Source organism: Salvia hispanica, chromosome 4 (assembly GCF_023119035.1).
Source record: "Salvia hispanica cultivar TCC Black 2014 chromosome 4, UniMelb_Shisp_WGS_1.0, whole genome shotgun sequence".
Classification (NCBI taxonomy): Eukaryota; Viridiplantae; Streptophyta; class Magnoliopsida; order Lamiales; family Lamiaceae; genus Salvia; species Salvia hispanica.
Window position 1 is genome coordinate 29,213,464 of NC_062968.1, and position 25,907 is coordinate 29,239,370.

Genomic DNA, 25,907 nt, shown 5'->3' on the forward strand with positions numbered 1-25,907 from the left:
GGGCAACACTTAAGCGGCCACAAAGGTGGCGGCCCAATGCTTATCCTTGAAGCGGTTGCCAGACTACCGCCTATGGATTTGGCATGCATATTTCGGTGTTGCTGGATCCAACAACGACTTGAATGTGCTATATTCTTCACCACTCTTCGATGATGTTTTGAATGGTGTAGCACCGGCGATCGACTTCACCGTCAATGGAAATGCATACCACATGGGTTACTATCTCGCCGATGGTATCTACCCAAGGTGGTCGACTTTCGTGAAGTCGTTCAGCAATCCACAAGAGCAAAGACGGATTCTTTTTGCGCAGCGTCAAGAGTCTGCTCGGAAAGACGTCGAAAGAGCTTTTGGTGTCCTTCAAGGCCGATTCAACATTGTGAAGTCCCCTTCTCGGCTTTGGTACGTTAAGAATATCGCCGACATCATGTACACGTGTATTATCTTGCACAACATGATTATAGCCGACGAAGGACCGATGGCGGGTAACTTTTACGACGAGGATGAAGCCGAAAGCTCAACCGCGAGGTCTCCCCCACGCCGGGGTGTGCATACGACGGTGAACGAGAGGATGGAAAGAAGACACACAATGCGCGATACAAGAGCCCACACTGAGCTACAAAAAGATCTAATCAATCACATTTGGGCGAAATTCGGCAACGAGTAGTGTAATTTTTAATTTTTAGGATTTTATTTGTGTAATTTTTAATTTTTAGGATTTTAATTATGTAATTTTTAATTATTTTGTAATTTGTAATAGTATTTCGGATATTTTAATGCATTTTATTATTGTGGAAATATTTTTATTTAAATTGAATAATAGAATAGTGGGACCCTTGAGCTTGTCCTTAGCTAAGAGCACGGATGTGGGTGTTGTGCTCTTAGCTAAGGACAAGCAGTAAAAGTGGGTTCGGGCCCACTTCCGTGCTCTTAGCTAAGAGCACGGATGGGGATGCTCTTAGACCGAATTGCTATGAATAATAATCATCCATTAACTCCCTATTAACTTTAAATAAATCTCCACTAACTTCAAATAATTACCCACTAATCTAACCACAAATAGCCGTATTTATTTAAATAATAATACGAATATTTCCCTAAATACCCCCAAAACTTCTCTTTTATATATTGTATAGATTAGATTAATTTTTTTATATGTAATTTGAATTATATATTTTTTGATGAAACGAGATCATTTTAATCTAGTTAGAGGTCTTGACATACCACATTAGATGACATCGATTTGATTATTTTGGCATGCCAATTTTGATTCAAGTTAGAAAAAATTCAATTTTATGAGATTAGTTAACCACCCAAAATATCATGCAATTTTTCATTACATTTCAAGTATGATAAAGAGTGGAAAATAAGATCATATATTGTCCAATGCAAAGCCGTGATTAATTTCATATAATAATAGGTATTTAATTGCTTCACGGTACACACTATAAATGATTAGGAACATTTAATAATAATCTTAAATACAGTACATAGAGAAAATACTAACACAATTAAAACAAAACAATATAGGAGTACATCTTAGTAAATTAAATCTCCAGTATAAAACACATCTTGGAACATAAATATAGGAGTGTGGATATTAAAATTTCGGATCGAATTTTTACTTAATTTGTATCAATAAAAAAATTCATATTTTAAAATAAGTACTGTATAATTTTGATCTGATCCATATTATCCGACAACCATTTTCTATAACTAAATACGAACTGATAATTCAAAAAATAAAATAAATCTAAATTATTTTTCTGTTTGAATTATATATATAAGGTTATTAATATTATTAGTATTTTATTTAAAAAAATTATTATATGCTGTAAAACAAAAACAAAATTTTAGTTTTTTTCAAATTTAAAAAAACCAATACGAACGCGATCTCCGAAATCCAAGAAATTCAAAGCGAACATCTTGCTCCCCTATTAATTCTTAGGTGAGCAAAATATCTGAAATTTAAAAAATTGATGTAAATAAAATTGAAATTTAAAACAATTTGAATTTGGTTCAATATTTTTGGTTCGAATCGGGTCGTATTTTAAAAAAAGTTTGGATGTTTGAATCAGATATTTTAAATCCAACGTAATCCTAAATATAATCAATAATAAAAATATAGTACAGTAGTAATATTAACACATACATAAAACATAAGTGTTGTTGAACCATTCTGCTGATATTTGGTAGGAGTATTAGATTTGAGTTATAAGCATTGGATTTTCAATTTTTTGATGTTTGATTTTTGAAATTTTATATATATTTTTGTGTAATTTTGAAAATTTCGGATGAAATCGGATTTTATAGTTCAAATATGGAAGGAATATTTTTTGAAACAAAGGAAAAAAATATGAGATGAGGGTTAAATGCGATTCATTTAGGTAGATGGATCATACTCCCTCCGTCCTAGATTAAGAGTCACTTTTTGCCATAAAAGTCCGTCTCACTTTAAGAGTCATTTTTAGAATTTTCCATATTTGGTCATACAATTTTACCCCATTCTTCATCAAAATTACATCAAAATGCCATTATCTAAATTAAAATAAACCAAAACAAAAATCAAAAGTCAAAAAGGACCCACCTTCAACCAACTCTATGATCTCACTTCATTTATTACACACTCTACCATCTCACTTCATTTATTACACACTCCACCATCTCACTTCATTTATTACACACTTCAACTCTTTCTTAAAACCCGAGCCATAACAATAAGTGACTCCAAATGTGGGACGGAGGGAGTAACAATTTATGCTTTCAATCTCTATTCTCTCCACTCCAGTCTCACCAATCAACCAACACAAATCATTATCACAAATTTCAATCACAACGGATCTGTGTTAATTTCATGATCGATTCACCGCCATCACTAGTTCAAATATTTTACAGTGCATGTTGTTGATGCGTCAAAATCTGTAAAATCACTCAAGTTTGGGAGAACGCAACGATGATGGTCTCGCGACGGCCGGTGAATCCTGCTCGGCGCCCCTCTGAAGGCGGCGCACCTGCATTTCCATCTCCCGCCCATTTCAGATCGCGCCCTCCTCCCTACTTATCATTTGCCGCCTTAATTCTGGTATTTTTTCATATGAATTCGCGATTTCGTTTTATAGTGATGTGATTAGGGTTTCCGCGATGAAGCCGTGATTTTGTTTATGCTTTATTTTTTATTTTCACTTTGCAGGGAGCAATCCTTCTCATTGGCTATCTCCGTCTTGGTCAAGGTCTAATGCTTTCCCTTGCTCCGATATATGTTTGGGTGATTTTGCTCTTGATTTCACTACTGAATGATTTGCTAGCATGAAACAGTTTTACTCACCAATTTGCAGTTTGTAGCTCCGCTTCTTCTTGTTTAGAATGATACTAGTTCTTTTATTCGCTAACGCGTAATGAACGAAGAAAGGCATGAGAGGAGAGACGCACTGTCTTGCGTTTCACTTAAACGACATGTCACGTCCTTAAAGACGTGCTGTTTTCGAGGGCTCTTCCTTGGGTTACGTTCGCGATTTATCCATGTTTGCAACTTTTAAAAACAGTCTCTTAGTTCCTATATCATGTTCAACTATCTGAGTTAACTTTAACAGAGATCAAAGTAGAAACCAATGTTATCTTCAAAATCCAAAATGGTTACCTCATTTTGTTTCCAGTATTCTGTGCAGGTTTTCATAATAGTAAAATGTCCTACCTTTCTTGTGGTTAGCAATTGTATTGATTGTTTGTTCGACTTTATGCTTTTAAGCAACAAAGCATTATGTTTTGCTTTGACTGATGACCAATGATTGTGTTGTAGATTCCTTGGGGAGTAAACTCAGTTGGGTTCAAGGTAACTAAATTTGCTTGCTCTCTTTAAGAACATATATACTTTCTCTTCAAAATCTTCTCTTGAACCAAGAAATCATATGGACTTACCTGATTGCCACAGTCATGTTGGTTTAATGAGTGCGGTTTTCTTCTCCTTGAGATAGGTCTTTTGATCTTTTGCTACACGGAGCTTCTTGGATTTTTCTCGTGCAAATCTCGTTGAACTCATTTGACCTGCGAGCTAGGCGGAAACATCTGTCTCAGTTTTGCATGGATCCAAACACTAACAACATTAAAGACAACACCAAGATCTCACATCTGATTTAGCTTTGTACCAGAAACATCCAAGAAACGTTAGCAAAAGATCAAAAGACAATCTCAAGGAGAAGAAAACCACACTCGTTAGTTTGCCGGATGTTGAAATTGATTGCATTTTAGATATCAACCTTCACCAACAAAAAATAGTAGTACTAATTTTGTCTTAGTTTCCGTTAAGATATCAACTATCTAGTACTAGTTGTTATCTCTGTACAATGAACAAAGAGAAAAAAAAAAAACGGATGATTGATATGCTGCATCTCACTAAAAACTCCAAGTCTCTATTCAGGTGAAGTTTCATGCAGCGGAGAAGTTCAACGTGCCATCCCAATTCTGAAAGCGGCATATGGTGATAGCTTGCACAAGGTTCTCCATGTTGGTCCAGATACTTGTTCTACTGTTTCCAGATTATTAAGAGAGGACGAGGCTGATGCTTGGGGCGTGGAGCCATATGATTTAGAGGATGCTGATCGGAGGTGCAAGAGAATGGTGCAAAGTGGCATCGTCCGAGTGGCTGATATAAGGTTTTTACTTCCGTACAGGACAAAGTCGTTTTCTCTCGTGATTGTGTCCGATGCATTGGATTACTTGTCTGCAAAGTACCTGAATAGGACTATTCCTGAATTAGCAAGAATGTCGTCGGACGGCCTTATCATTTTCACTGGTACGAGAAACATCCCACACTCTACTCTAAACTTGCTCTTTTGCACAATTGTGCATTGAACTAGTTACTCAAACTTTAATCTTGTGCATTTGTAGGATACCCACGTAACGTTAAAGCTAAATCTGACCGAAATGGGCGTTCGGTAACTCATCTCTGCCTCATGCTATCATATTTATGTTTTCATTTTACACAACATGGATATTGGATCTTGTTCAAGAAGAGGAAAATAATCTAGAATGATGCACTGGCTATCAGTCACAATGCTATGCAGACAGTTCTTTTGTTTTCATTTTTGTCAAAGTAGCATCATTGGTTTAAATAGGAAAACCAGAGATGTATATGTGTTGCTGCCAAAGACAACATTGAGATAAAACAAAAGAATGATTAAACTTGCCTTATTTTATAAACCTCCCTTCCCAACAGGTTAAATTGAGGAGCGCGAACTGGTGGGCTGAATACTTTGATCATCTGAGCTTAGAGGAGAATGAAGATATGGCTAAGAAGTTCGAACAAGCTTCAGAAAGAATGTCACACATCCCACTTTGCCAAATTTTTCATCTCAAGCCATATAACTGATATGGCACTGGAAGTATGTTTTTGATGTCTCTTCCTTTAATTTATAAAGAAAATCCATAATATCCCTCAAGCCATATTAGTTGATATAGCAGTAGAAGTATGCTTTTGGAGTATGTAGAGGGAATTAGAACATAGTCAATTAGAAAGTTATGTTCATTTTGGCATTGGGTTTCCACAAACAATGTCATATTTATATTTGAACAGTTACAGTTTACACAGTGGTATATTACCACATTTGTCCACTAGCTTATCATTACTACTGACCTACAAAAAAAGAGGCAAAGTTGGCAATCTCACCTCAAGAATGTGTAAACAATCCATCATGGGTATGAGGGGGGAATAAGTGAAATGTATTCCAAGAAAGCATCTGGAGAATTTCAATCATTCAAAAACCTTCAACTCAGTATCAACGTTTACGCAGTGATTGCCTCTTCCAATAGGGCTACAGCACATGCCACTTGATCTGGTCAGAGGTGAGAGTATGCTTCTTCCTTTGTTCATAGCCTTCATCTTGTTTGATGAAGACATAGTGAGATGAAGGAGAGCTTGACTATTGAAGTCCACAAACAACAAAATTCACCTCTTGTAAGGGTTGAGGTGATACTCTTTGAACTCTTCCCCAAATGATATTGACTCTTCCTCAAGCTTCTTCTTCAACATCCTCCAAGTTCTCAACATATCAGCTTGAATCAACCCTCGATACAGTGTCTCAAAAGTGAACTTCTGTGGAAGAAATCCTTTCTCTATCATCTCCACGAATAACTCACACGCTCGTCTCCATTTCCTCTTTTCGCACAATCCATGAACCAAAATCGTGTAAGCATCCAAGTCAGGCCCGATTCCACTCGAGCACAGATCATTCCAAACCTCCCACAGTAGTCCCATTTTATCCAACACCATAAGCATTCTCAGCAGTATATTATACGTATGCATATTGAGAGAATGCAAAGACCCCTCCTTCATCTTCCTATACAACCTCATTGCACCATCCACATCCTTCCTACCTCTATACTCCTTAAAAAAGCAATTGTATGTCTCTGCCGTGGGAGTAACCCCATGCTGTAGCATCTCATCCAACAACTCCTCGGCCTCCTCCATCCTCCCACAAGACGAAAGACACTTCACAACAGAGGTATAAGTAGCCACACTCGGGCAAACCCCCTTCTCCTTCATCATCGCCAGCTTATCCAAACACAGCTGCGGCTTATGTGCCCTGCTATACACGTGTAACAAAATTGAGTAACTCGTGACATCAGGCTCCAACCCCTTCTCACGCATTTCGCCAAGAACACTCTCTGCCTCCCTGATAACCCTCTCAAACCTCCCCTCCGGGTGCAGGCTCGCACGCCTGCAAATCCCGTTTAACAACACGTTGTAAGTAACCACATTCGGCTCAATCCCTCTCTCCAACATCTCCCCAAGAAACCTCTCCGCCATATCGATCCTCCCCACCTTACACCACCCGTATATCAAAACAGTGTACAATTTTGCATCAGCTTCAACTCTATACTTCTCCTTATTGAAAACCTCGACCGCCACCTTCACATATCCATACTTACAGAGCGTATCCAACAGATAACAGAAACAGAAACTAAACTGCGAATCGAAAACCTCATCGCCAATAAAAATACTCATATCGTAAAACGCACGAATCGCACTTCTCGTGAGGCCAGCAGATACAAGCCGCCTGATCAAGACGAAGAAGGTCGTGAAATCCGGCTTTGAAGCGCTGTTCTCACTATCCATCTGCATAATCAGCTGCCACGCGACATCAAATTGGCGAACTCTGCACAAGATGTTGATGATAAGGTTGTAGGCTGCGGTGTCGAGAAGATGAGAAGGGGATGGGGAGTAGGATTGGGTGAATTTGAAGAAGGCGAGTGCGATTTTGGAATGCTGATTCAAGCGGAGTAGGGTTTGGTGGACTAAATGCGGGGATAAGGAAATGCCGTGGAGCTGGATGGAGGACTCCATGTGGTGGAAGGGGTTGTGGTGGCGGATTAAGATTTGGCAGAGAGAGTCCGCCTCCGGGGAGTGTTGAAGCGGCGGGAGAGATGGTTTCGCTACACTGAGCGACGGTGGAGAGCTGTGGTCTTCGGAGTCGGAAAATGAGTGGACGAATTTGAGTTGCGAGGCAGTTTTAACAAAATTAAAGCGGGATAGGAAGAAATCATTGGCAGGAAGCCCCAAGCTGCGAACCCTAACTGAGAAATTCATCATGCCCAATCGATTTCAGGCAAATTATACTGCAATTAAGAGCTGGAGTATTTGCTAAATCTACCGGAATTGCATTTCCCGCAACCAGTGAGAGAAGCTGGGGCGGCTACGGCGGCGGTCAGCCTGGTTAGAGATTGGACAGGGGCGGCGGTTGTGTGAGCTGAACGGTGAGATGGCAGCGAGTGGTTGTACTACTGGCGTTACGACTACAGTTCAGAGATACGACGGCCGCAGAGCGGCGAGACTTGGCCGGATTTATGAGAGGAGAAATTTTTTGCTGTGTTTTGACGGTGAAGGGAGAGAAGAGAAAGGCCAGCCGGCGAGGTGAGAGGGAGATTATTTTATGGGCCTTATTTTTATTTAATTGTTATATTTGGGCCCAAAATCGATAAAATTGGAAAGAGATTTTATTCGTGGCCCCACAAATTGGTAAAACAACGATTTTATACTACTCCATTTATGTTGTAAAATTCTTTTTTAGTCGTCCCAAAAAGGTCATTGTAATATTCATTACGCCTTTAATTTATTATTTCAAAAGTGAACATCATAAATAGACTTTTGCAGTCACGTAGTAGTATTATTTTATAAATTAATTTTTAAAATAGGAAAAGTGATATCTCAAATAGATATATGTCAATTAAATAAGATCCTAGGAAATATTAAAGTATATAAATAAAAATAGGGATATTAAAATTCATAAACATTGGGCAAATTCTAATAATTTCTATCAACTTTGAAAGTCTTTGAAAGTGGTGGTAAAAAATCACAAACTTTAAAATTGGTGTCAGTTTTCCAGTTCCATGATGAATTATTTTCTCAATCCCAACAGATTTATGAAACATAGTTTTTTTTTCCTGTTACACGCATATTATTCAACATCAAATTCAAAAATTAGGGCATCGATTCGATGTCGTTTCATCCATAATTTAGACTATGCCACATAGACTTCACGGCTAGCCACATAAGATCAGAATTTGCCTAAAATTTATATTTAGGCCAAGTTGAAGAAATTTTAAACTTCTAAACAATTGTGATTTTTGAGAATATTTTCAATATTCATGAAAAATACTGGTATTCGCTCAAAATTTATGATTTTTAAGACTAATAAAAAATTTGAAAGTTAAATGATTGAACTAACCATCTATATATATTCTTTACATATGTATTTATACTAAACTTCACAAATATATATTTTCTAATCATACCTCAATTAGTAGTTTTTTTAGAATCTCTAAATCAAGATATACTAATTTCATCTCTTTCCTTTATCTTCTCTTCTCTTCTCTTTCTCCCTCCCTTCCTCGATCCCCCTCTTCGTGCAATTTCCTAATCCTAAACCTAAATACCATTCATTAGCAATTTCAATTTGTTTTCTTCCCCTTTCGTAGCAATTCAACCACATTTTTTCCATTTTGTTTCATTCTAATTTTGCCATGCAAGATTCCATGCATGTTTATTCGGAGAGAGAGAGATGAACGTTGGTGGTCTGTTGGCTTCTGCTGGTGTGAATAGTGTTCTCTGCCTTGGCGTCTTCTCCTTGTATTCTGTGTTGAGAAAACAACCAAGCTTCGTGGCTGTCTACTTTGGGCACAAGATTGCTGCATCCAAATCCAAGCGCCACGATCCCTTCTGGCTCGGGAGGCTCATCCCTTCCGCGAGCTGGGTCGTCAAGGCCTGGGACGCAACCGAGGACGAATTGTACGTCGCCGGGGGCGTCGACGCCGTTGTCTTTATACGTGCAGTCGTCTTCAGGTCAATTTGTGTTCTGTTTGATGGATTAGATAAAATTCAATTTTATAAATATTGCTTTGGTTTGTGAGCCATGACAAAATAAAATTATTCTTGGGGTTATTTTGGGCAAATTGAATCTCGCGACAAGTTAATCTTATAGACTGTGCACTATTATTTATATTATATGCTTGTTCGGTTGGGATCAGTACGGATTAATACTTAATCTCGAGATAATGTCACATAAAATTTGTATTGTCATTTGAGTCTGTCTAATTGAATCTCTCATAATAAGTTAATCTTGAGTAACAGAACACTCGATGTATGTTTTACTATAATAATTTTTAATGATTTGTGCAGTATCAAATTGTGCACCGTTGCATCTATCATATGCCTGGCGTTTGTTCTTCCTCTTAATTATTTTGGGAAAGAAAGACAACACAAACACATTAGAGAAGAGCTTTTAACTGTCTTCACCATTGGCAATGTCCAAAGAGGATCAGAATGGTATAGAAACTTATTTATTTAGTCATATATACATATATATACTCTAATAGTATTATACATGTATCCTAATTGGACATTTGATTTTTCCCTCTTTTTCAGGCTAGGTTTTCATTGTCTTGTATTACATATCATAACTATATGCGCATGTGTCTTTCTTTACTCTGTAAGTACTTTTTTCCTTTTGGCTTTGTAACTAACCAAATAAAGGTTTAAGCAACATTTTAAAATCGGACCGGATTGCCTTGCTCAACCGGTTTGGGCCTTTGCGAACTGAAAAAACACCTGTTTGCATTTTTTAAAAGATCTCTTATGCCTTATCTAATTCTAGGGATTCCTAACCCCCTATCTTACACTCAATCTCACTCGATCGAACCAACCATGAATCGATAACTTCATTGGTTTAATTTCTTAAAACATTGGGCCTATGTTCATCCAAAAATAATAATGTTTCATTGCTTGCAAGGAATTCAAGTACATCATGAAGATGAGATTAAACCACATAAATGCACCTCTTTACCATCCTAGTCAGTTTACCGTAGTTGTCCGAGCAATCCCATGGATAGACCAAGAATCATATAGTGATACTCTAGCCAGATTCTTCACAGATTTCTATGCATCAAGCTACTTATCACATCAAATGGTTTATGAGAAGAGTGCAATCCAAAAATTGATGGTAAGAATGTTCCAAACATGATTGAATATGTATCTCAACAAATGGTTTATGTTTAATATACACATTATTACATATGTTTAGAGTGATGCTGAGAGGATGTACAAGATACTCAAAAACATCCACATGGAGAGACGATATGTGAAAAGACTATTGAGATGCGGGTTTTGTGGAAACCATAATAACGCTTCACAAGATTTCAGGACACTTTCCGACGAATCTAATAATGTTTCTAATGAGGAAACCTTCCTTGACGATTCCGATGTAAGAAAATGTTTGATTCTGATCAATTTTGTACTTGCGCATGTATATGCATGATCATATAGCTAGATCTCAATATTTCCGTTGTGCAGGAGTGTGGAGCAGCACTAGTTTTCTTCAGGACTCGTTATGCTGCCCTGGTTGCATCGGAGGCTCTTCAATCGCAGAACCCCATGGCATGGGTGACCAATGCTGCTCCTGAACCACGTGACGTGTTTTGGGCTAATCTCTGCGTTTCTTACCAAAGTCTTTGGATTCGGAAGATTATAGTTGTCGTAGCCTCCATTTTCTTCGTCACTTTCTTCCTTTTCCCTGTTGTTTTTACACAGTCTCTTGTCCATCTTGATAAACTAACAAAGTTGCTACCATTCTTGGAGAAGATTGTAAAAAGGTAATTACATGTTCCAAACATTTCTATTTACTCTGTTTATATGTATCCCAACTAGGAACGAGTAGTTATAATTATTTAATTAGAGGTTATTTATATCCCAAACTGTTTAACATACTTACCATAACTATGGATATGTATATATATAATTTATTACTATCAAATTTATTTATTTTAATCTATTCATTACTAAATTCTCCTTGTCAAATTTCACATTTTCTCATATATTCATTTTATCCACGAAATAATAGTCTCATTTTTACTATAAATGGAAGTGTGCAATTAATAGTCTTGTTTGACTATTCTGTAGATCATTACTCACTTCTAGAGAGGTTTATTTAGTTTTTTGCATCATAGGTTTCAGTTTGATTCGGTTACAAATACAATCGACAAGTTGAGTTATTTTTTTGCATCATAGTTTTTCGGTTTGATAACTTTTTCAGTAATCAATCGAACCGACCGCATACTCACCCCTATACGCTACCATTTTGCAGGGTGGTTTTGGAACAGCTGGTGACTGGATATCTACCTAGTGTTATACTAACTTTATTTCTATGCTTGGTTCCGCCAGTGATGTACGTGTTCTCGACGTTGGAGGGCGTGATTTCGCGCAGTGAGAGGAAGAGAAGTGCTTGCATCAAAGTTCTATACTTCGTCATATGGAATGTCTTCTTTGCTAACATCTTGACAGAGGCGGCTATCGACCATTACCAGATCTCAATCCTCAGGCTAGGAGACTACAAAAACATACCTAGTTTGCTTGCCAAAGCCGTCCCTACTACGGTCATTTTTCTCTCTCAAGAAAAAAAAAAAACATTTCTTTATTTTTTACTAAAAAAAATCACTTTTTCAGGCAACCTTCTTCATGACATACTGTCTAACATCAGGGTGGGCCAGCTTGGCCTGTGAGCTGATTCAGCCATTCCCTCTCATCGCCAACTTGTTCACTCGATACGTACTTCGAAGCGATGAAGACTCATCCATTCCATATACATTTCCTTACCACACAGAAGTTCCGAGAGTTCTCTTGTTTGGTCTGCTTGGTATCACATGCTCCACCTTGGCGCCATTGATACTTCCATTTGTGCTTGTCTACTTCATGCTCGCGTTCCTCGTGTACCGCAACCAGATACTTAATGTGTATGTGACAGACTACGACAGCGGCGGTCAGTATTGGCCGATTATCCACAACACCACTATCTTCTCCCTCGTCCTGACGCAGGTCATTGCTCTCGGAGTCTTTGGGATAAAAGACGCGCCAGGGCCTTCCACGTTTACTTTCCCTCTCATCGTCGTGACTCTTCTTTTTAACCAGTTCTGCAGGCAGAGGTTTCTGCCAGTCTTCTTCAGAACTCCGGCTAAGGTAATTGTATTCTTATCATATGGTTAATGTTTCGTGTGTTAAGATATTCACATGTGAGTTGTCCCACCTAGAAATATATGAAATAAAAGATAGTACGCCTATCATTTCCTTTAATAATAAAATCTATTTCTATTTTGGTCTATCCCTTAAAATTTAAAACTTTCCATTAACAATAATTCAATCACTTTTTTTTCTTTCTATATCTCTCTTGCTTACCAATTTTGCATTAAAAACTCATCGTTTCAAAAGACAGGGTTTGTATCAACTTAAATGTACAAAATATCACCGATTGGTTTTGGAAACGAATCAGTATGCTATAATGAATTAGAGATGCCCAAGGTTTTCGATTCAGGCGGTTAACCGTGAAACTGTAACCGGCGGTTCCGGTTCCGAACCGGAACCGTGAGATTTAAACCGAACCGAAACCGTCACATTTAGAACCGTGGTTCGATTCAGGTTCCAAAATTTCGGAACCGAAACCGTGTCGGAACCGCGAAAAATCGCCGGAAAACCATGAAACCGCCTAAAACCGCCGGAAACCGGCGGTTCAAAACCATAAAAAACGTAAAAAAAACCGGTGGTTCGAAACCGAAACTGAAACCGTGAAATAGCCTCACGGTTCGGTTCCGGTTCCACATTTCCTAAAACCGGAACCGGCGGTTCATGAACCGTGGCCATGTCTATAATGAATATGATTGTGCCTAGCCCTTGTAAAATCTAACAGTTTGAAATATTTCCTCACTCTCTTTTTTTTTCTTTCGTGTAGAGTGTTATTGAGATGGACCGTAGAGACGAACAAAGTGGGCAAATGCCAGAAATCCATCAGAGCTTGCTAACTGCTTACACTCAGTACACTCCAAAGAGTGGGGACAAGGATAAAGAGATGATTAGTAGAGCTGATGCTGAACTTGATGAAACTGAGAAGGGAGATATATCTCATGCTTAAGATTGACAATGATCATGATGATGAATTTTGAGTTTGGAATTTCTAATCTCGGCTGAAGATCCGTTGCTAATTATGTTGGTATATATTATAGCGATCATTCCACCACTAATCCGCTGCTAATAATGTCTGACTTTACGCGCTTCGTAAAATTTGCCGGTAAAACGTGAGTTTTTTTTGTAGTGAGGGGCTTAAGTCCCACTTTGCTTCTATGTGTGTTAGTCAGTTTGTATATCTGTAATATCTCTACCTAACTCTTTTACTTTAGCACATTAATCCTTTCTCATTTTTTATAAACACATTTTGTAACTTGTCACTTAGAGAACAGTATAAGTATATCATTTTGAATTGAAGGTTTTTTTTGTGTTTGAAGGGTTGAATGACCTTATTTATAAAGCATGTTATGATCAATATACGATGGGATAGTGATCAAATGCATAACTATATCTTAATGCATAACTAAAGATCAAATCTCAACCATTAGATAAAAAAACGGAAGAATGAGATTAGATGAATTTAGAAAACACGGAGTTCCAAGGGCTACTTTTTTGTTAGGACTGGCCTATGTTTTAACCTAAAAAATTAATTTGTCATCTTTGAGAGATTATGAGATGAAATTACTAATCTACTACCTTCGTCCCCCAAATTTTGACACAGTTTACCATTTCGGTCCGTTCCTGAAAATTTGACACACTTCACTTTTATCATTTTTGATAGTGAACTCCATATTCCACTTACTCATTCCTACTCACATTTTATTATAAAACTAATACTTTAAAAGTAGGACCCACATCCCACCAACTTTCTCAACTCACATTCCATTACATATCTTAAAACCCGTGCCGGGTCAAAGTGTGTCAAAATTTGGGTGACGGAGGTAGTATTATTTAGCTTTACTACCCTCAGTTTGTGCAAATATTATGGAGTACTATTCTATTTTTATACTCCCTCCATTCCACTCTAAGTGAACCATTTCCCTTTTTTTGGATGTCCAAGTCAAAATGACACATTTCTAAAAATAGAAACATCATTCTCTCTACTTTTTCCTTTTCTCTTACTCTATTTTCTTCACTTCACTCACAAAACAACACTACTTAAAATCTCGTGCCGAAATAGAAATGCTCCAATTAAAGTGGGATGGGGGGCGTATCAATCATAAATAGTAAATCTTAAATTAAGCTATCAAACACACTAATCAAATACTTTCCCCGTCCCCTAAAATTAGAAAATCTTTCTTTTTTAGTCGGTTGCCTAAAAATAGAAACTTCCGATTTAAGGAAACTTTTTTCTTTTGAATAAAGATGGACATACACCAACACACTTTTCTTTTTATCTTACTTCACTAATTTTGGATTAAAACATGAACTCTTTCAAAAGTTTTTAATTTTAGGGAACAGAGAGAGAGAGTAACGGATATCATACTTCCTCCGTCCCATAAAAATATGTGCACCTTCCATTTTCATCATTCCCACAAAAATATGTGCATTCCATTTTTGAAAAGTTATATCAATTTAATAATGTAGGTCACACTATCCACTAACACTGCTTTAACTATCATTTTTCTCATCTCTCTTACTTTACCATGCCATTATCCTCATTGCTTACTTTATTAATTTTATTTTAATTCTCGTGTCACATCTATTACCCATATTTTTATAGGAACGGGGGGTATTATTCACCACTTTAGCTATAGCCAAAATATGGATTGTGTAGCAAACGATTATTTAGCTAGACAAGATATGGATTGTGCACCAAACGTAGGGTTGTAAATTCGGGTACCTGCGGGTACCCAAACCCGAAAATTAGGGTATCCGAACCCGAAATCTCAAAAATATCATACCCAATACCCGACCCGTATGTGAATTCGGGTACCCTAATACCCGATGCGGGTACCCGAACCCAACTAATCGGGTATCCATAAACCCGAAATTATTATATTTAAAATTTATTCTTTTATATAAATTAAATTGTGATGAGAATAGAAATTATTAAAAATAACACAATACTTATACTATTTATTTATTATAATTCTATATTATATAAAATAGACAATAGACAAATAGACACTACTTAATTTTAAAATAAATTGTTTTTTGGTATAAATTGAAACATAAAAGAGATTAAAATAATTTTTTAAGACATTAAATGAACATGTAATAAAATGGAGAAAGCATAAGTAATTAACTATATATTTTCAAGAGATAACAAGTAAGAACATAAATAATGCAACATGAACCGAACACGAATGTAAAGAAGTATTAAAGTCGAAATAATAGAACAATAAAATGTCAAAGCAACCAAACATAATCCAAATAGTAAACTAAGAACTTTATAACCCAAAATATTTATCACAAATACATAATTAATCGGGTTTAATCGGGTATTATTTGGGTACCCTAATACGGGGTTTCGGGTACCCTAAACCCGAAGAATCCTAACATTAACTACCCAAACCCGTACCCAAACCCATAATTTCGGGTTTCGGGTACCCAAAACCCGTCGGGTATTGGGACTGGGTCGGGAATACCCGAAACCTGCGGATTAAATTTTCAGGCCTAACCAAACGGATGGACTATGGATTGGGCCTTCAAAGGATGTAATAATCGAATTTGGACTTCGATCGACAATAATTCCGCTCAAAATAAACAGGCCCACGCAATTTGGAGAGGCATGACACGAGACATAATTTTAGCAATTTTATGTCATAATTTTAATTTTGATGGTAGTGTATACTCATAAAACACAATAATTTAAATAAATGGAAATATGGAACATTACAGTTTTTGTGCTACTTTCCAGATTACAACAGTACTACCTAATTAGTCATATGTATTTAAAACAAATGAACTCGAATCACACAAATTATAATTATTTATAAAAAGAAAAGGAAAAGAAAAAAAAAAGCGACTCATCAGATCAGAGGATAGTGCAAGAGGCGCCGGAATCTGCGGCCACGGCGGAATCGACGCCGGGCCAAGCCTTGCAGTTGCAGTGTTGACCTTCCGGAATTCGTTTGTGCACCGCCGGCACGTGGCGGCCGCAGCCGCCCCAGCTAGTTTTGCCGCAATTGGAGCACTTGCTTTCGTAACACATCTTTGAATTTTGATCTCTCTCTTCTTCCCTTTTTCCTCTGTCTCCTCTCCCAATTTGTGCGTGTATATTTATATTAGAGTAAATTTCAAATTTTATTCATGAAAAATGGGGTTTACATCTAGATCCTTGAATTCAACAAAATATCGCCACGAGTATCTCAAAAATTATTAATCACATTTCAGGTCATTTTCAACTTTTTTTTTTAATTCCCATTTTAAGCATACTTAGTTTGAATTTATTACCTATTATTTTCTTAATTAAAATTTTCATTTATTACTTTTCTAATAATATTAATTTATAAAAAATATAATGTACATATATATAAATAATAAATAATTAAAATAGTACATGTAAATTTTAAATGTTAGATTTGAAAATGCAAGCTAATGAATTTGGATTAATTATGTTCTAAAGTAATTCAGAGGTATAATTGGAATTGAGAAGGACGTTATTGACGATTTTCTAAAGACTTGTAGTGATATTATTTGAAGATCAAGGTCTAAAGACTTAATTTAAAGTTCATTAAATATATTAGTAATATATTAAATTTTAGCTGTATTAATTGATTGACGAACAAAACGATGGCCGAACGGCTTGCATTTATTATAAATTGAAGATTGTTCGGTTGTGTTGTTGAAACGTAGATTTCAATGAATTAATTCCTTGCTTATGGTTAATACATATATTCCTATTCCTAGACATATATATTAATGCTTACTATGTTTCATAAATATACTAATATTCCTATGGATATCAAAGACTAAATTGTTTGAAATTCGATCACTGTTACAGAATTTTTGAAGTTAAGATTTTCTTTTGCAAATACTCTACGGCAAAAGAATCAAAATCTGATCGTTTAAGTGCAATATATTATTGATCTATTTTCTATGATTTAGCTCGTTAATATTGAAGTTCACATATGATTTTCATACTGTCATATTATAACTGCACCAAAAAAATTGACATGAGATATTACTCCTTTGAAACGAAAACTAAACTACATTAGTAATTTTTAACTTTATTACTTTTTTTTTGGCAAATTTTCCATAAATTACTCAGTAATACAATCGTTTTTATGGGTTTTCAATGTGGTGGAAATGAATATTAATCAAATACGTACTTGTTATTCGGTCGAAATTGTCTTTATCTAGTTACGGCTATACAAAGATACATTAATTTGTAGTATTTGGCTAAAAAATAATGTATTTATATTAAGAAGAATTTTTATAATACTCATAAATATTAGTTCATGAATTACCCATACAATTGAAGAGTGGACTGAATCTGTACTGCTTATCAGGTTAAGATACACAATTATTTCAACATTTAAACACCAAATTACAGATACATTTCACCAAGAAACATCATACAATAAAAAATAAAAAAAAAACACTTAGATTAACACAACTAGCAACAATAACAAGAAGAAATACAAGATTAATGAGCTGTCAAATTGCTACCAATTACCAAACCAGCAGCATCAGCTCCCTTGCAAATTTCCACAGATTTATATAATTAACTAACCACAAGGCAGAGGCAGCAGCACTACGACGTCGTCACGGCCCCAATCTGTAAGGCCCATCACCCATATAATGGCCTTCCATGTAAAGCCCTGCTGCAGCGTGTGGGTGCTGCAGCCCATCCATCACCATGAACTGCATATCTTCAGACGGCTTCCAATGCCGTTTCCTTTGGTTTATGAACCAGTTGTTTATCTGCTTCTGGTCCAACCCTGTCGACTCTGCCAGCGCCAGCTTCTCCGACTCCTGCACCAACATTCACATTCAACACAATTATGATGATGATGACGATGATGATCAAAAGCATTTGCGTATATAATGTATATATACCGAAGGATAAGGCCACTTGTAGTGCAACTCCCACCAGCTGAGGAGCTTTTGCCTCGCGTCTTTGGGGAGTTTCCCTTTCTTCTTCTTCTTCGAGAGCTCCTGCTTGAGGCTGCTCAGGTATCCGCTGTACTTCTTCAAGAGGTGGTTCTTCAGCTCCCGGTCTTCTGCTCTCGGGTCTATCTCCGCAACTTCTGTCTCGATGCCACTGTCCTCGTGCTCTTCTTCAGATGAACCATTGCCCTCGTATTTCTCCTCTTTTGTGTCCAAACCAAAGAAACACATGTTGGGAACATTTCATTGTATTAGAAATAGTATGTGATAAAAAAGTGTGTGCAATGTTACATATATTCTCGTTGTTCACTTAATAGCTTCAGTTAAAATTTCAGCCAATCTGAAGTTGTCAAATCAGCTTTCGACGAAGATCAGATTCAGTTGGATGAACACAAAGCTATATATATAATTTAGAAAGTCTCAATGATGTTAAAGTACGAACTATATACTTGTAAATTCAAATTAAAAAAGTAACCTTGATGTTAAAGTACGAACTAAAAATCACTATTAGATCCAAGTTCAAATTAAGTACTAGTAGTATAATTTAAAAGCAACCTTATATGTATACACAACTGCAGCACAGAATATGCAATAGTATAATAGAGTTTTCGTTATTTGTATTTTGCCAAAATTACTGTTGTTTGTAACGATGAATCAATAGTTTAATAGACATTGTCAGTTAGTAAAAAAAAGATGAAAAAAAGGGGCAATAGTTGTTAATATCAACTAATAAGGTCATTTTACAGGCCTTTTCCGTAAACTTAAAAAGGAATCAATTAAATCACAATTTTTTAGTTTTGTGTAATTTTTCCACTACGGAATTTCTTACATATCCACGTAGATTTATCAGCGTGCCACGTCAGCTAAATTTCACCAGAAAAGAACTGGTCAGGTGAGGTTTGGAAAATTACCAAACACACAAAAGTTATTTATTTAATTGGCTATTTTAAGTTCACGGGGAAAATCAGAAACAACATAGGACACAGACACACAGCTTATCAATGCCAGTGCACTATAAAATAGTATTAATATTTATAGTACTAAAAAAACTTCATTATAAGCTCACAGTAATATTAACATATGTTATACAGTCATAAAATATATGCTATCAAAAATTAATAATGAAATCTGTGTATAGTATCCCAGTAGTTATATAGCCATTTCAGAAAAGAGGAAACTTAGACCATCTCCAAGGGTACACTAAAACTTAAAATGGGATAGGTATTTAGCTCCAATAGTACTCAAAAACCAATCATATTATTGGTTTTTGAAAAAAAAATACATATCTTTAGGTTTACACTAAACCAAAACCTAAAAGTTTTTCAAATTTTGTGAGTAAAAAAGGTATAATATAGAGAATATTCTTTTAAGTTTGAGTTTAGCGTAAATGATTGGAGTAAAATCAATATTTAGTGTGAGATTTAATGGTTGGAGATGGTCTTTTATATACTTTGAATCAAGAAAGTTATGCCCTCGTGATTAGGGTTTTATCTTTTTGTTTTATTTGAAAAGTATGAAAAATATATAAACTCAATATTGGCACTCGTGAACAAAGCGTTGGAAAATGATTGTATCAGTCAATGTTTTTGTGTTCTGGAAAAATAGCAAACAGTCAGTAATTGATGAAAGGTGTGTAATTCCTTGAGAGAGAAAACTGAAAAGAGAGAGTCCAACACACACAATTCGGATAGTAAGCAGTTTCAACTACCAGTTTTGTACTGCACAACAAACATCATCACTGCACATCTGAGCACTAATTAAACTCCACTAATTTGTGTGTGTGTGTGAGAGAGAGAGAGAGAGCACCTGTAGTGTTTTTGGTGAGCAAATTGAGCTGCTTCTCAATGCGTCGCATGAACTCCATAGCTTCATGAATCGGCTTCGTCAGCTCCTCTCTATACTTCACTAGCATATCATAATACGCTTCCTGAAATTCACCATCACAATTAATTACCATCAATTTCAAAAATATAAATCAAATTATGTACATAAAAATAAATTGACCATGAATTGGTCGAGTTCTGGATCCTTCGAGACGTTTCTGCCGGTCACCGCCGCAGCGCGCTGGCTCGCCTCAAACTCCTGCCGCACCGCCGCCAGCCGCGCCACCACATCCGGCGGCGCTCCCACCTAATAAAAAAAAAATAGGTTTAGGATTAAAATTTAAAAACACTATGCATGTATGCATCTCTCTCTAGAGAGAGAAAGAGAGATCTGATTACCTTTTGGCAGTCCATATAAGCATCCAAAAGGCTTGAATACTGAGGATGAGCGATGATTTTCGCTTTAATCGACTCAGCTTCGCCGGAATTGTCCCGATCGTGGCGGTGGCGGTGGTCCTCCACCGCAGCCGGAGTAATCGCGGAGTATTGGAACCTGGAAGCGTGATTTCGCGATTCAATTTTGACGGCCTGCTGCTTGGTCTCCGATTGATCGTAGCAATCGGGCGATTGGAGATGGAAGGAGCTGCTTCTTCCGTAAACAGATGAATCTCCGTACAGGAAATTGCACCTCGAATTCGAGTTCCCGCTCATCTCGTGATTGTACTCCTCCATTTCACTGAACTGCAGATCAGAAACGGTGAAGTCGACAAGGAGATGGAAGAAACCCTAGAAGCTAGCGAGGATTAACAATCTCTACTGCTTTTTCATCAGAAAAAAACTAGTGAATCGGAGATTTTTTAGCGGTGTACTACTGTAGCAGCATGGAGATGAGGAGCGGCGGTGGTTGACGAGGTGGAGATTTTTTCAGTGAAATTGGGAATATTATTGCAAGGCAAACAAGATAGTACCGCTTTGAAAAGCAGCTATTGAGAACTGATGCAGTGTTTTTGTTTTGTTTTTTTTTTTTCCTTTTTCCCTTTTATTTTCACCTAGTTTTTTTATGACATCATAACATTCTCAATTAGCCGTAATTACAATTTTTTATCCAATGATATCAGATTAATTTTAAGTACAAAAACATTTGTGGAATTGTGACTATCAGTCTCATTTATTAATTACACCTAGCTAGATGATTTAATATGATGATTCACAATATATGGAGTACTACAATGTTTTGGTTTATCCAGTGTAGTTTTGAGTTTTTAGTGGACTGATATACTGATTAGGTAGAGGATAAAGTTTTAGTTTTGAGCTACTACTACATTAATTTATTGGATTAGATAAATAAGAATGTTTTGATTATAAAATAAAGCGATATGAGTGCATGACAAAATTTCTGTTGATTAGACATCTGTGTTTATAGTTCCAAAGAATACTAGTAGTAATTCTTCAACCTGCGTACATTCAATTTTCATTTAGTTTAAGATTTTACATAGTTCCAAGATGATTTTCTTACTGTGAAAAGATTAAATCAAGCTTAATGTTATTATCATTTTAATCAATTTTATGTTTCTTTCTTAAATTTGCCTGATTTTTGGGGTTTCATTATTTGAGATTCATATCTTCGTACTAACACGAATGCAGTTCAGAACTCACCACTGTGTGGCTGGAATTAATGTTCGCAACTCCCAAACTATAATTCAGTCAATCGTTAATTTAGACTTCAGCAGTTTGAACATTTTTATGGAAAATTATGAATTGTATCAAATTTACAAATCAACTTGCACGGTGTAAACCTGAACCTGAAGATATTCAATACACATGTAGTGAAGATGACTAGAAGTATTGTGCTTATGGGAAATATTTTGTAACTAAAGTTTGGTTAGTCGTTTAAATTAACATAAAAGGAATATATATAGTGGCGAGTTGCAGTTATTTGGACCCATTGGAACAAGAGGTGACATTTCCCATCATTTCATTGCTCCCTTTTATCAGCTTTATTTTCCATCTCTTCTCTTCTCCATCAATTATACAACGCATTTCCAACTGCTAACCTTTCTTTGAGATGACACCCCCATGTTTTCTTGTCAATCTCTCTCTCACCACACAACCATATTTTTCATGGAGATTAATGCTTTTCAAAAATTATAATACTAGTATATCTTCACATACCATTACCAGAGGTGTGTAATGCAATCAACCCTAATCTCAAAATTAAGTTTAAGTTAGATTTACTATAAGTTCAATTCCAGTTAATTAGTTTTAAAATTTTGATATGTTCTAAGTCACTTAGATAATTAGATTAATTGTACTGCTTATTTACCGCCGCTAAAGGTATAAAATATTAAATTAATTATTTTATATTGAAATTATTGAGCTTTAATTATTTTAAACAACTACCACCAACTATATAAAACAAGACGTTATTTGCTTGTCGGCGCTTAGCATTTCGTTATAGACAGATAGTCAATAATATAAATTATACTCATAAATTCTCTAATAAATATTGTACTTAATTATTAATTAAATTAGTTAGGGTTGTGCAAAATTGTAAACAAAAATATTATTTTAATAGTATTAAAATGATCATTCGAATACAATTTTTTTTGTTATTAAAATGATAAGTACTACTCCATAGTTTAATTTATCTTGTATCACGTGTTATGTGAAAAAGATTTCCTTTCTACACAGGTCGAATTATTTATTTTTAATATAAATCAAAGTCAAATGAGATACTTTGCATCTTTCCAAAAACTAAACAAAGCAACAAAGAAGAGTACTATAGTACTACTAATTAAAAGCATCTACCAAAAATCCAACGATACAACTGGCTAATATACAGTAATATGATACGTGGTTTAGCATCTTTCACATACTTATTGTTTATTTTATTTTCCCCTAAACCAATTTAATTGGTCCAGTTGCTAAATATTATTAATAGGTTAATCCAATCCTAATCATTTAGTAGTAGTATATTATTCAAGTAATGTTTTACACTTCTATCATTCGAACAAGAAAGACAGTTCAAAGTACAGGAGAATTGACTAAAAATAGGAAGATAATATATCAATGAGAAAAACAGTTGTGCATATATAGCAATTTAGACATATATAGATTTCTAATTTGAACGTGTAACATCCTGATTTCTACTATATATGATAGGAGTATTCATTAATTTAGTTACAAAATGATCTAGTGTATATAAATAGTGATCGAGCTAGTAAGTACGTGAGCAGTTAAAGTATATATATAAAAAAATAATAACGAAGTCTACGTAATCACAAAAGAAAATGTTCTATATATATAATTGAGCATAAACAAACGAGCAGCACGCATAAAAACATTATTCGTTAATCTTGATTCACCATAGAGCATTAGACTAATCATGACTCAAACGGTCAAACCCGAATGACAAAAACTCCAATGTATAATAATCTCAAACAATTAATTATAATGTTTCAAATATTTTTAATATGACTTGGAAGTTCTAATAATAATCCCAAACAATTAATTACTACTACTTAGTACTAGTATACTATTTCTACTACTCCCTCTATCCCTCCCTCTATCCCAAGATATTAGAGCCTTTTATTTGGGCAAATAAATTTAGGAGATGTTGTTTAGTGGTGTAAGTGGAGTTGATAGTAAAGTAAATTTTTACCATAAATAGAAATGACTCAAATATATTGGGACATCCCCAAAAGGAATAAGGGTCTAATATCTTAGGACGAAGGGAGTATTTTTTACATGTTACCATTCCGCATGCACTAAATTATTGTGTCAATGAGAATGCCTATCTCATAAGTTGTGATTCATAATTTTCGACTGACCAACTATTATTTTCAAGATTAAAAGTTTTATGTTTGTGCTATTAGTATTAGGTTATTTTTCTAAAATAAATTAATATCATCTAGCCACAAATGATTACAGTCTAGAGGCATAATAATGGAACAAAAACAGCATTTATGTAATGAAAAAATGTAAAATCATCTCATATATACATAGTACTCCTATTATGTACGTATACAGTACTCTTAGCTCATTTTAAGCTACCTTTTCCTTTTTCACTATAAATAGTACTTATATAGTTAATGAGCTTTTATGCAAAATTGACAAATGTTAGTACTATAAAAAGAAGCGAAAAATGGTTGAGGTAATTGAAAAAATTGGACCAATCTTATTACAGAAAAAACTTAGGGTGTGTTTGGAAATATGGAATTGAAGCTATGGAATTGGAATTGGAATTGGAGGTTCCAATTCCAATTCCAATGTTTGGTATCACAAAAATATATAGAAATGGAATTGAATAATAATTCCAAAATTTTCAATTCCATGATTTGAATTTCGTATCAAAAGTAGAAAATTGGAATTCCAAATAGTCATAAAATTAGATAGCTTCACTACCCACTACACACATTTCACATACACTACACACACTACACACATTTCACACACACTGCACACAAACACATTCCACATGTTTCACATACTACACACACTACATGCACTTCACACACTACACACATTTCACACACTACAAACATTTCATACACTACACGTGCTACACAAAGTTCACACCCTACACACATTTCACACACTACACGTACTACACACATTTCACACACTACACAAAGTTCACACCCTACACACATTTCACACACTACACAAAATACACACGCTACATACACAAAATACACACGCACACTATACCCAAAATACACACGCTATTCACAAACTAAAATTTCAAATTTGGTTCAGTTTAAACTTTTAGAAAATTTCAAGTTTTTTATTCAGATCAGAAAAAAAAATCTAAAACTGAAAAAAAATCCAAAATTCGGATGCTTGAAATGTGTAAAATATGTGTAAAGTGTGAAGTGTGTGAAATTTGTGTAGTGTGTGAAATGTGTATAGTGCCGAAAATGTGTGAAATCTGTGAAGTGTGTGCAGTGTGTGAAATATGTGAAATTTGTGTAGTGTGTGAAGTGTGTGTACTATGTGAAATGTGTGAAATGTGTAAAATGTGTTTAATGTGTGTAGTGCGGGAAATGTGTGAAATTTATGTAGTGTGTGTAGTGTGTGAAATGTGTGTAGTGTGTGAAATGTGTATAGTATGTGAAGTGTTTGAAATGTGTGTAGTGTGTGCAGTGCGTGAAATGTGTGCAGTGCGGGAAATGTGTGAAATTTGTGTAGTATGTGTAGCGTGTGAAATTTGTACAGTGTGTGTAGTGTGTGCGGTGTGTGTGAAGTGTGTGTATAGTATGTGTATTTTGTGTGAAGTGTGTGTAAGTGTGTATTTTCTGTATAGTGTGTATGCACAAATTATTCAAATCTAATTTCATATCAATTACTTCATTTTATTAAACATAGGATTTGGAATTGAATTATAATTCAATTTCTTCCAATTCAATTCCATAGGATTCTAATTTCAATTCAATTCTAATTCCGTGTACCAGACGAAATTTAAAAAAATTGAAGACACTAATTGTTGTGTGCAGAACAAAATAGAAAGTTAATATAACAATTAATCATGGATAGAAAATTTAAAATAAATTAAATAGAACGAATGGTATTGTTTTTAAAATTTCCCTGAGTAATTTTAAACGATAAAATTTATTTTTGTGGGTTGGGCTGAGAGTATATTATACATTAAG

At 35.4% G+C, this 25,907-nt stretch overlaps 4 protein-coding genes across 6 annotated transcripts; 2 read left to right on the forward strand and 2 right to left on the reverse strand.

Annotated features, from left to right (window-relative positions):
- The first annotated feature begins 2,778 nt into the window (after positions 1 to 2,778).
- On the forward strand, positions 2,779 to 5,604 carry LOC125223992 (probable pectin methylesterase CGR3). Its single transcript, XM_048127317.1, has 6 exons — positions 2,779 to 3,079; positions 3,188 to 3,227; positions 3,794 to 3,826; positions 4,412 to 4,786; positions 4,882 to 4,928; positions 5,210 to 5,604. The coding sequence occupies exons 1-6, from the start codon at positions 2,951 to 2,953 to the stop codon at positions 5,360 to 5,362; spliced, it is 777 nt and encodes a 258-aa protein (XP_047983274.1). The 5' UTR covers positions 2,779 to 2,950; the 3' UTR covers positions 5,363 to 5,604.
- On the reverse strand, positions 4,589 to 7,886 carry LOC125223991 (pentatricopeptide repeat-containing protein At2g13420, mitochondrial-like). Of its 3 annotated transcripts, none has more exons than XR_007176814.1 (2): positions 5,660 to 7,886; positions 4,589 to 4,725 (listed from the first exon to the last, which is right to left on the reverse strand). XR_007176814.1 is itself a non-coding variant. In XM_048127316.1 (1 exon), the coding sequence occupies exon 1, from the start codon at positions 7,580 to 7,582 to the stop codon at positions 5,939 to 5,941; it is 1,644 nt and encodes a 547-aa protein (XP_047983273.1). In that variant the 5' UTR covers positions 7,583 to 7,886; the 3' UTR covers positions 5,532 to 5,938. The 3 variants fall into 3 exon arrangements, 1 of the variants encoding a protein (XP_047983273.1); XR_007176815.1 differs by lacking the exon at positions 4,589 to 4,725 and adding an exon at positions 5,190 to 5,254; XM_048127316.1 differs by lacking the exon at positions 4,589 to 4,725 and having other exon boundaries at positions 5,532 to 7,886.
- A 1,164-nt stretch (positions 7,887 to 9,050) lies between these two features.
- LOC125218093 (CSC1-like protein RXW8) lies at positions 9,051 to 13,590 on the forward strand. The gene is made up of 9 exons (XM_048119690.1): positions 9,051 to 9,331; positions 9,668 to 9,814; positions 9,914 to 9,977; positions 10,278 to 10,487; positions 10,569 to 10,758; positions 10,815 to 11,136; positions 11,628 to 11,916; positions 11,987 to 12,496; positions 13,263 to 13,590. Exons 1-9 carry the CDS (start codon positions 9,051 to 9,053, stop codon positions 13,440 to 13,442), a joined length of 2,193 nt encoding a protein of 730 aa, XP_047975647.1. The 3' UTR covers positions 13,443 to 13,590.
- A 4,208-nt stretch (positions 13,591 to 17,798) lies between these two features.
- Positions 17,799 to 21,266, reverse strand: LOC125185698 (homeotic protein knotted-1-like). Its single transcript, XM_048082276.1, has 5 exons — positions 20,656 to 21,266; positions 20,438 to 20,563; positions 20,240 to 20,360; positions 18,383 to 18,636; positions 17,799 to 18,298 (listed from the first exon to the last, which is right to left on the reverse strand). The coding sequence occupies exons 1-5, from the start codon at positions 20,986 to 20,988 to the stop codon at positions 18,089 to 18,091; spliced, it is 1,044 nt and encodes a 347-aa protein (XP_047938233.1). The 5' UTR covers positions 20,989 to 21,266; the 3' UTR covers positions 17,799 to 18,088.
- Positions 21,267 to 25,907: the final 4,641 nt, after the last annotated feature.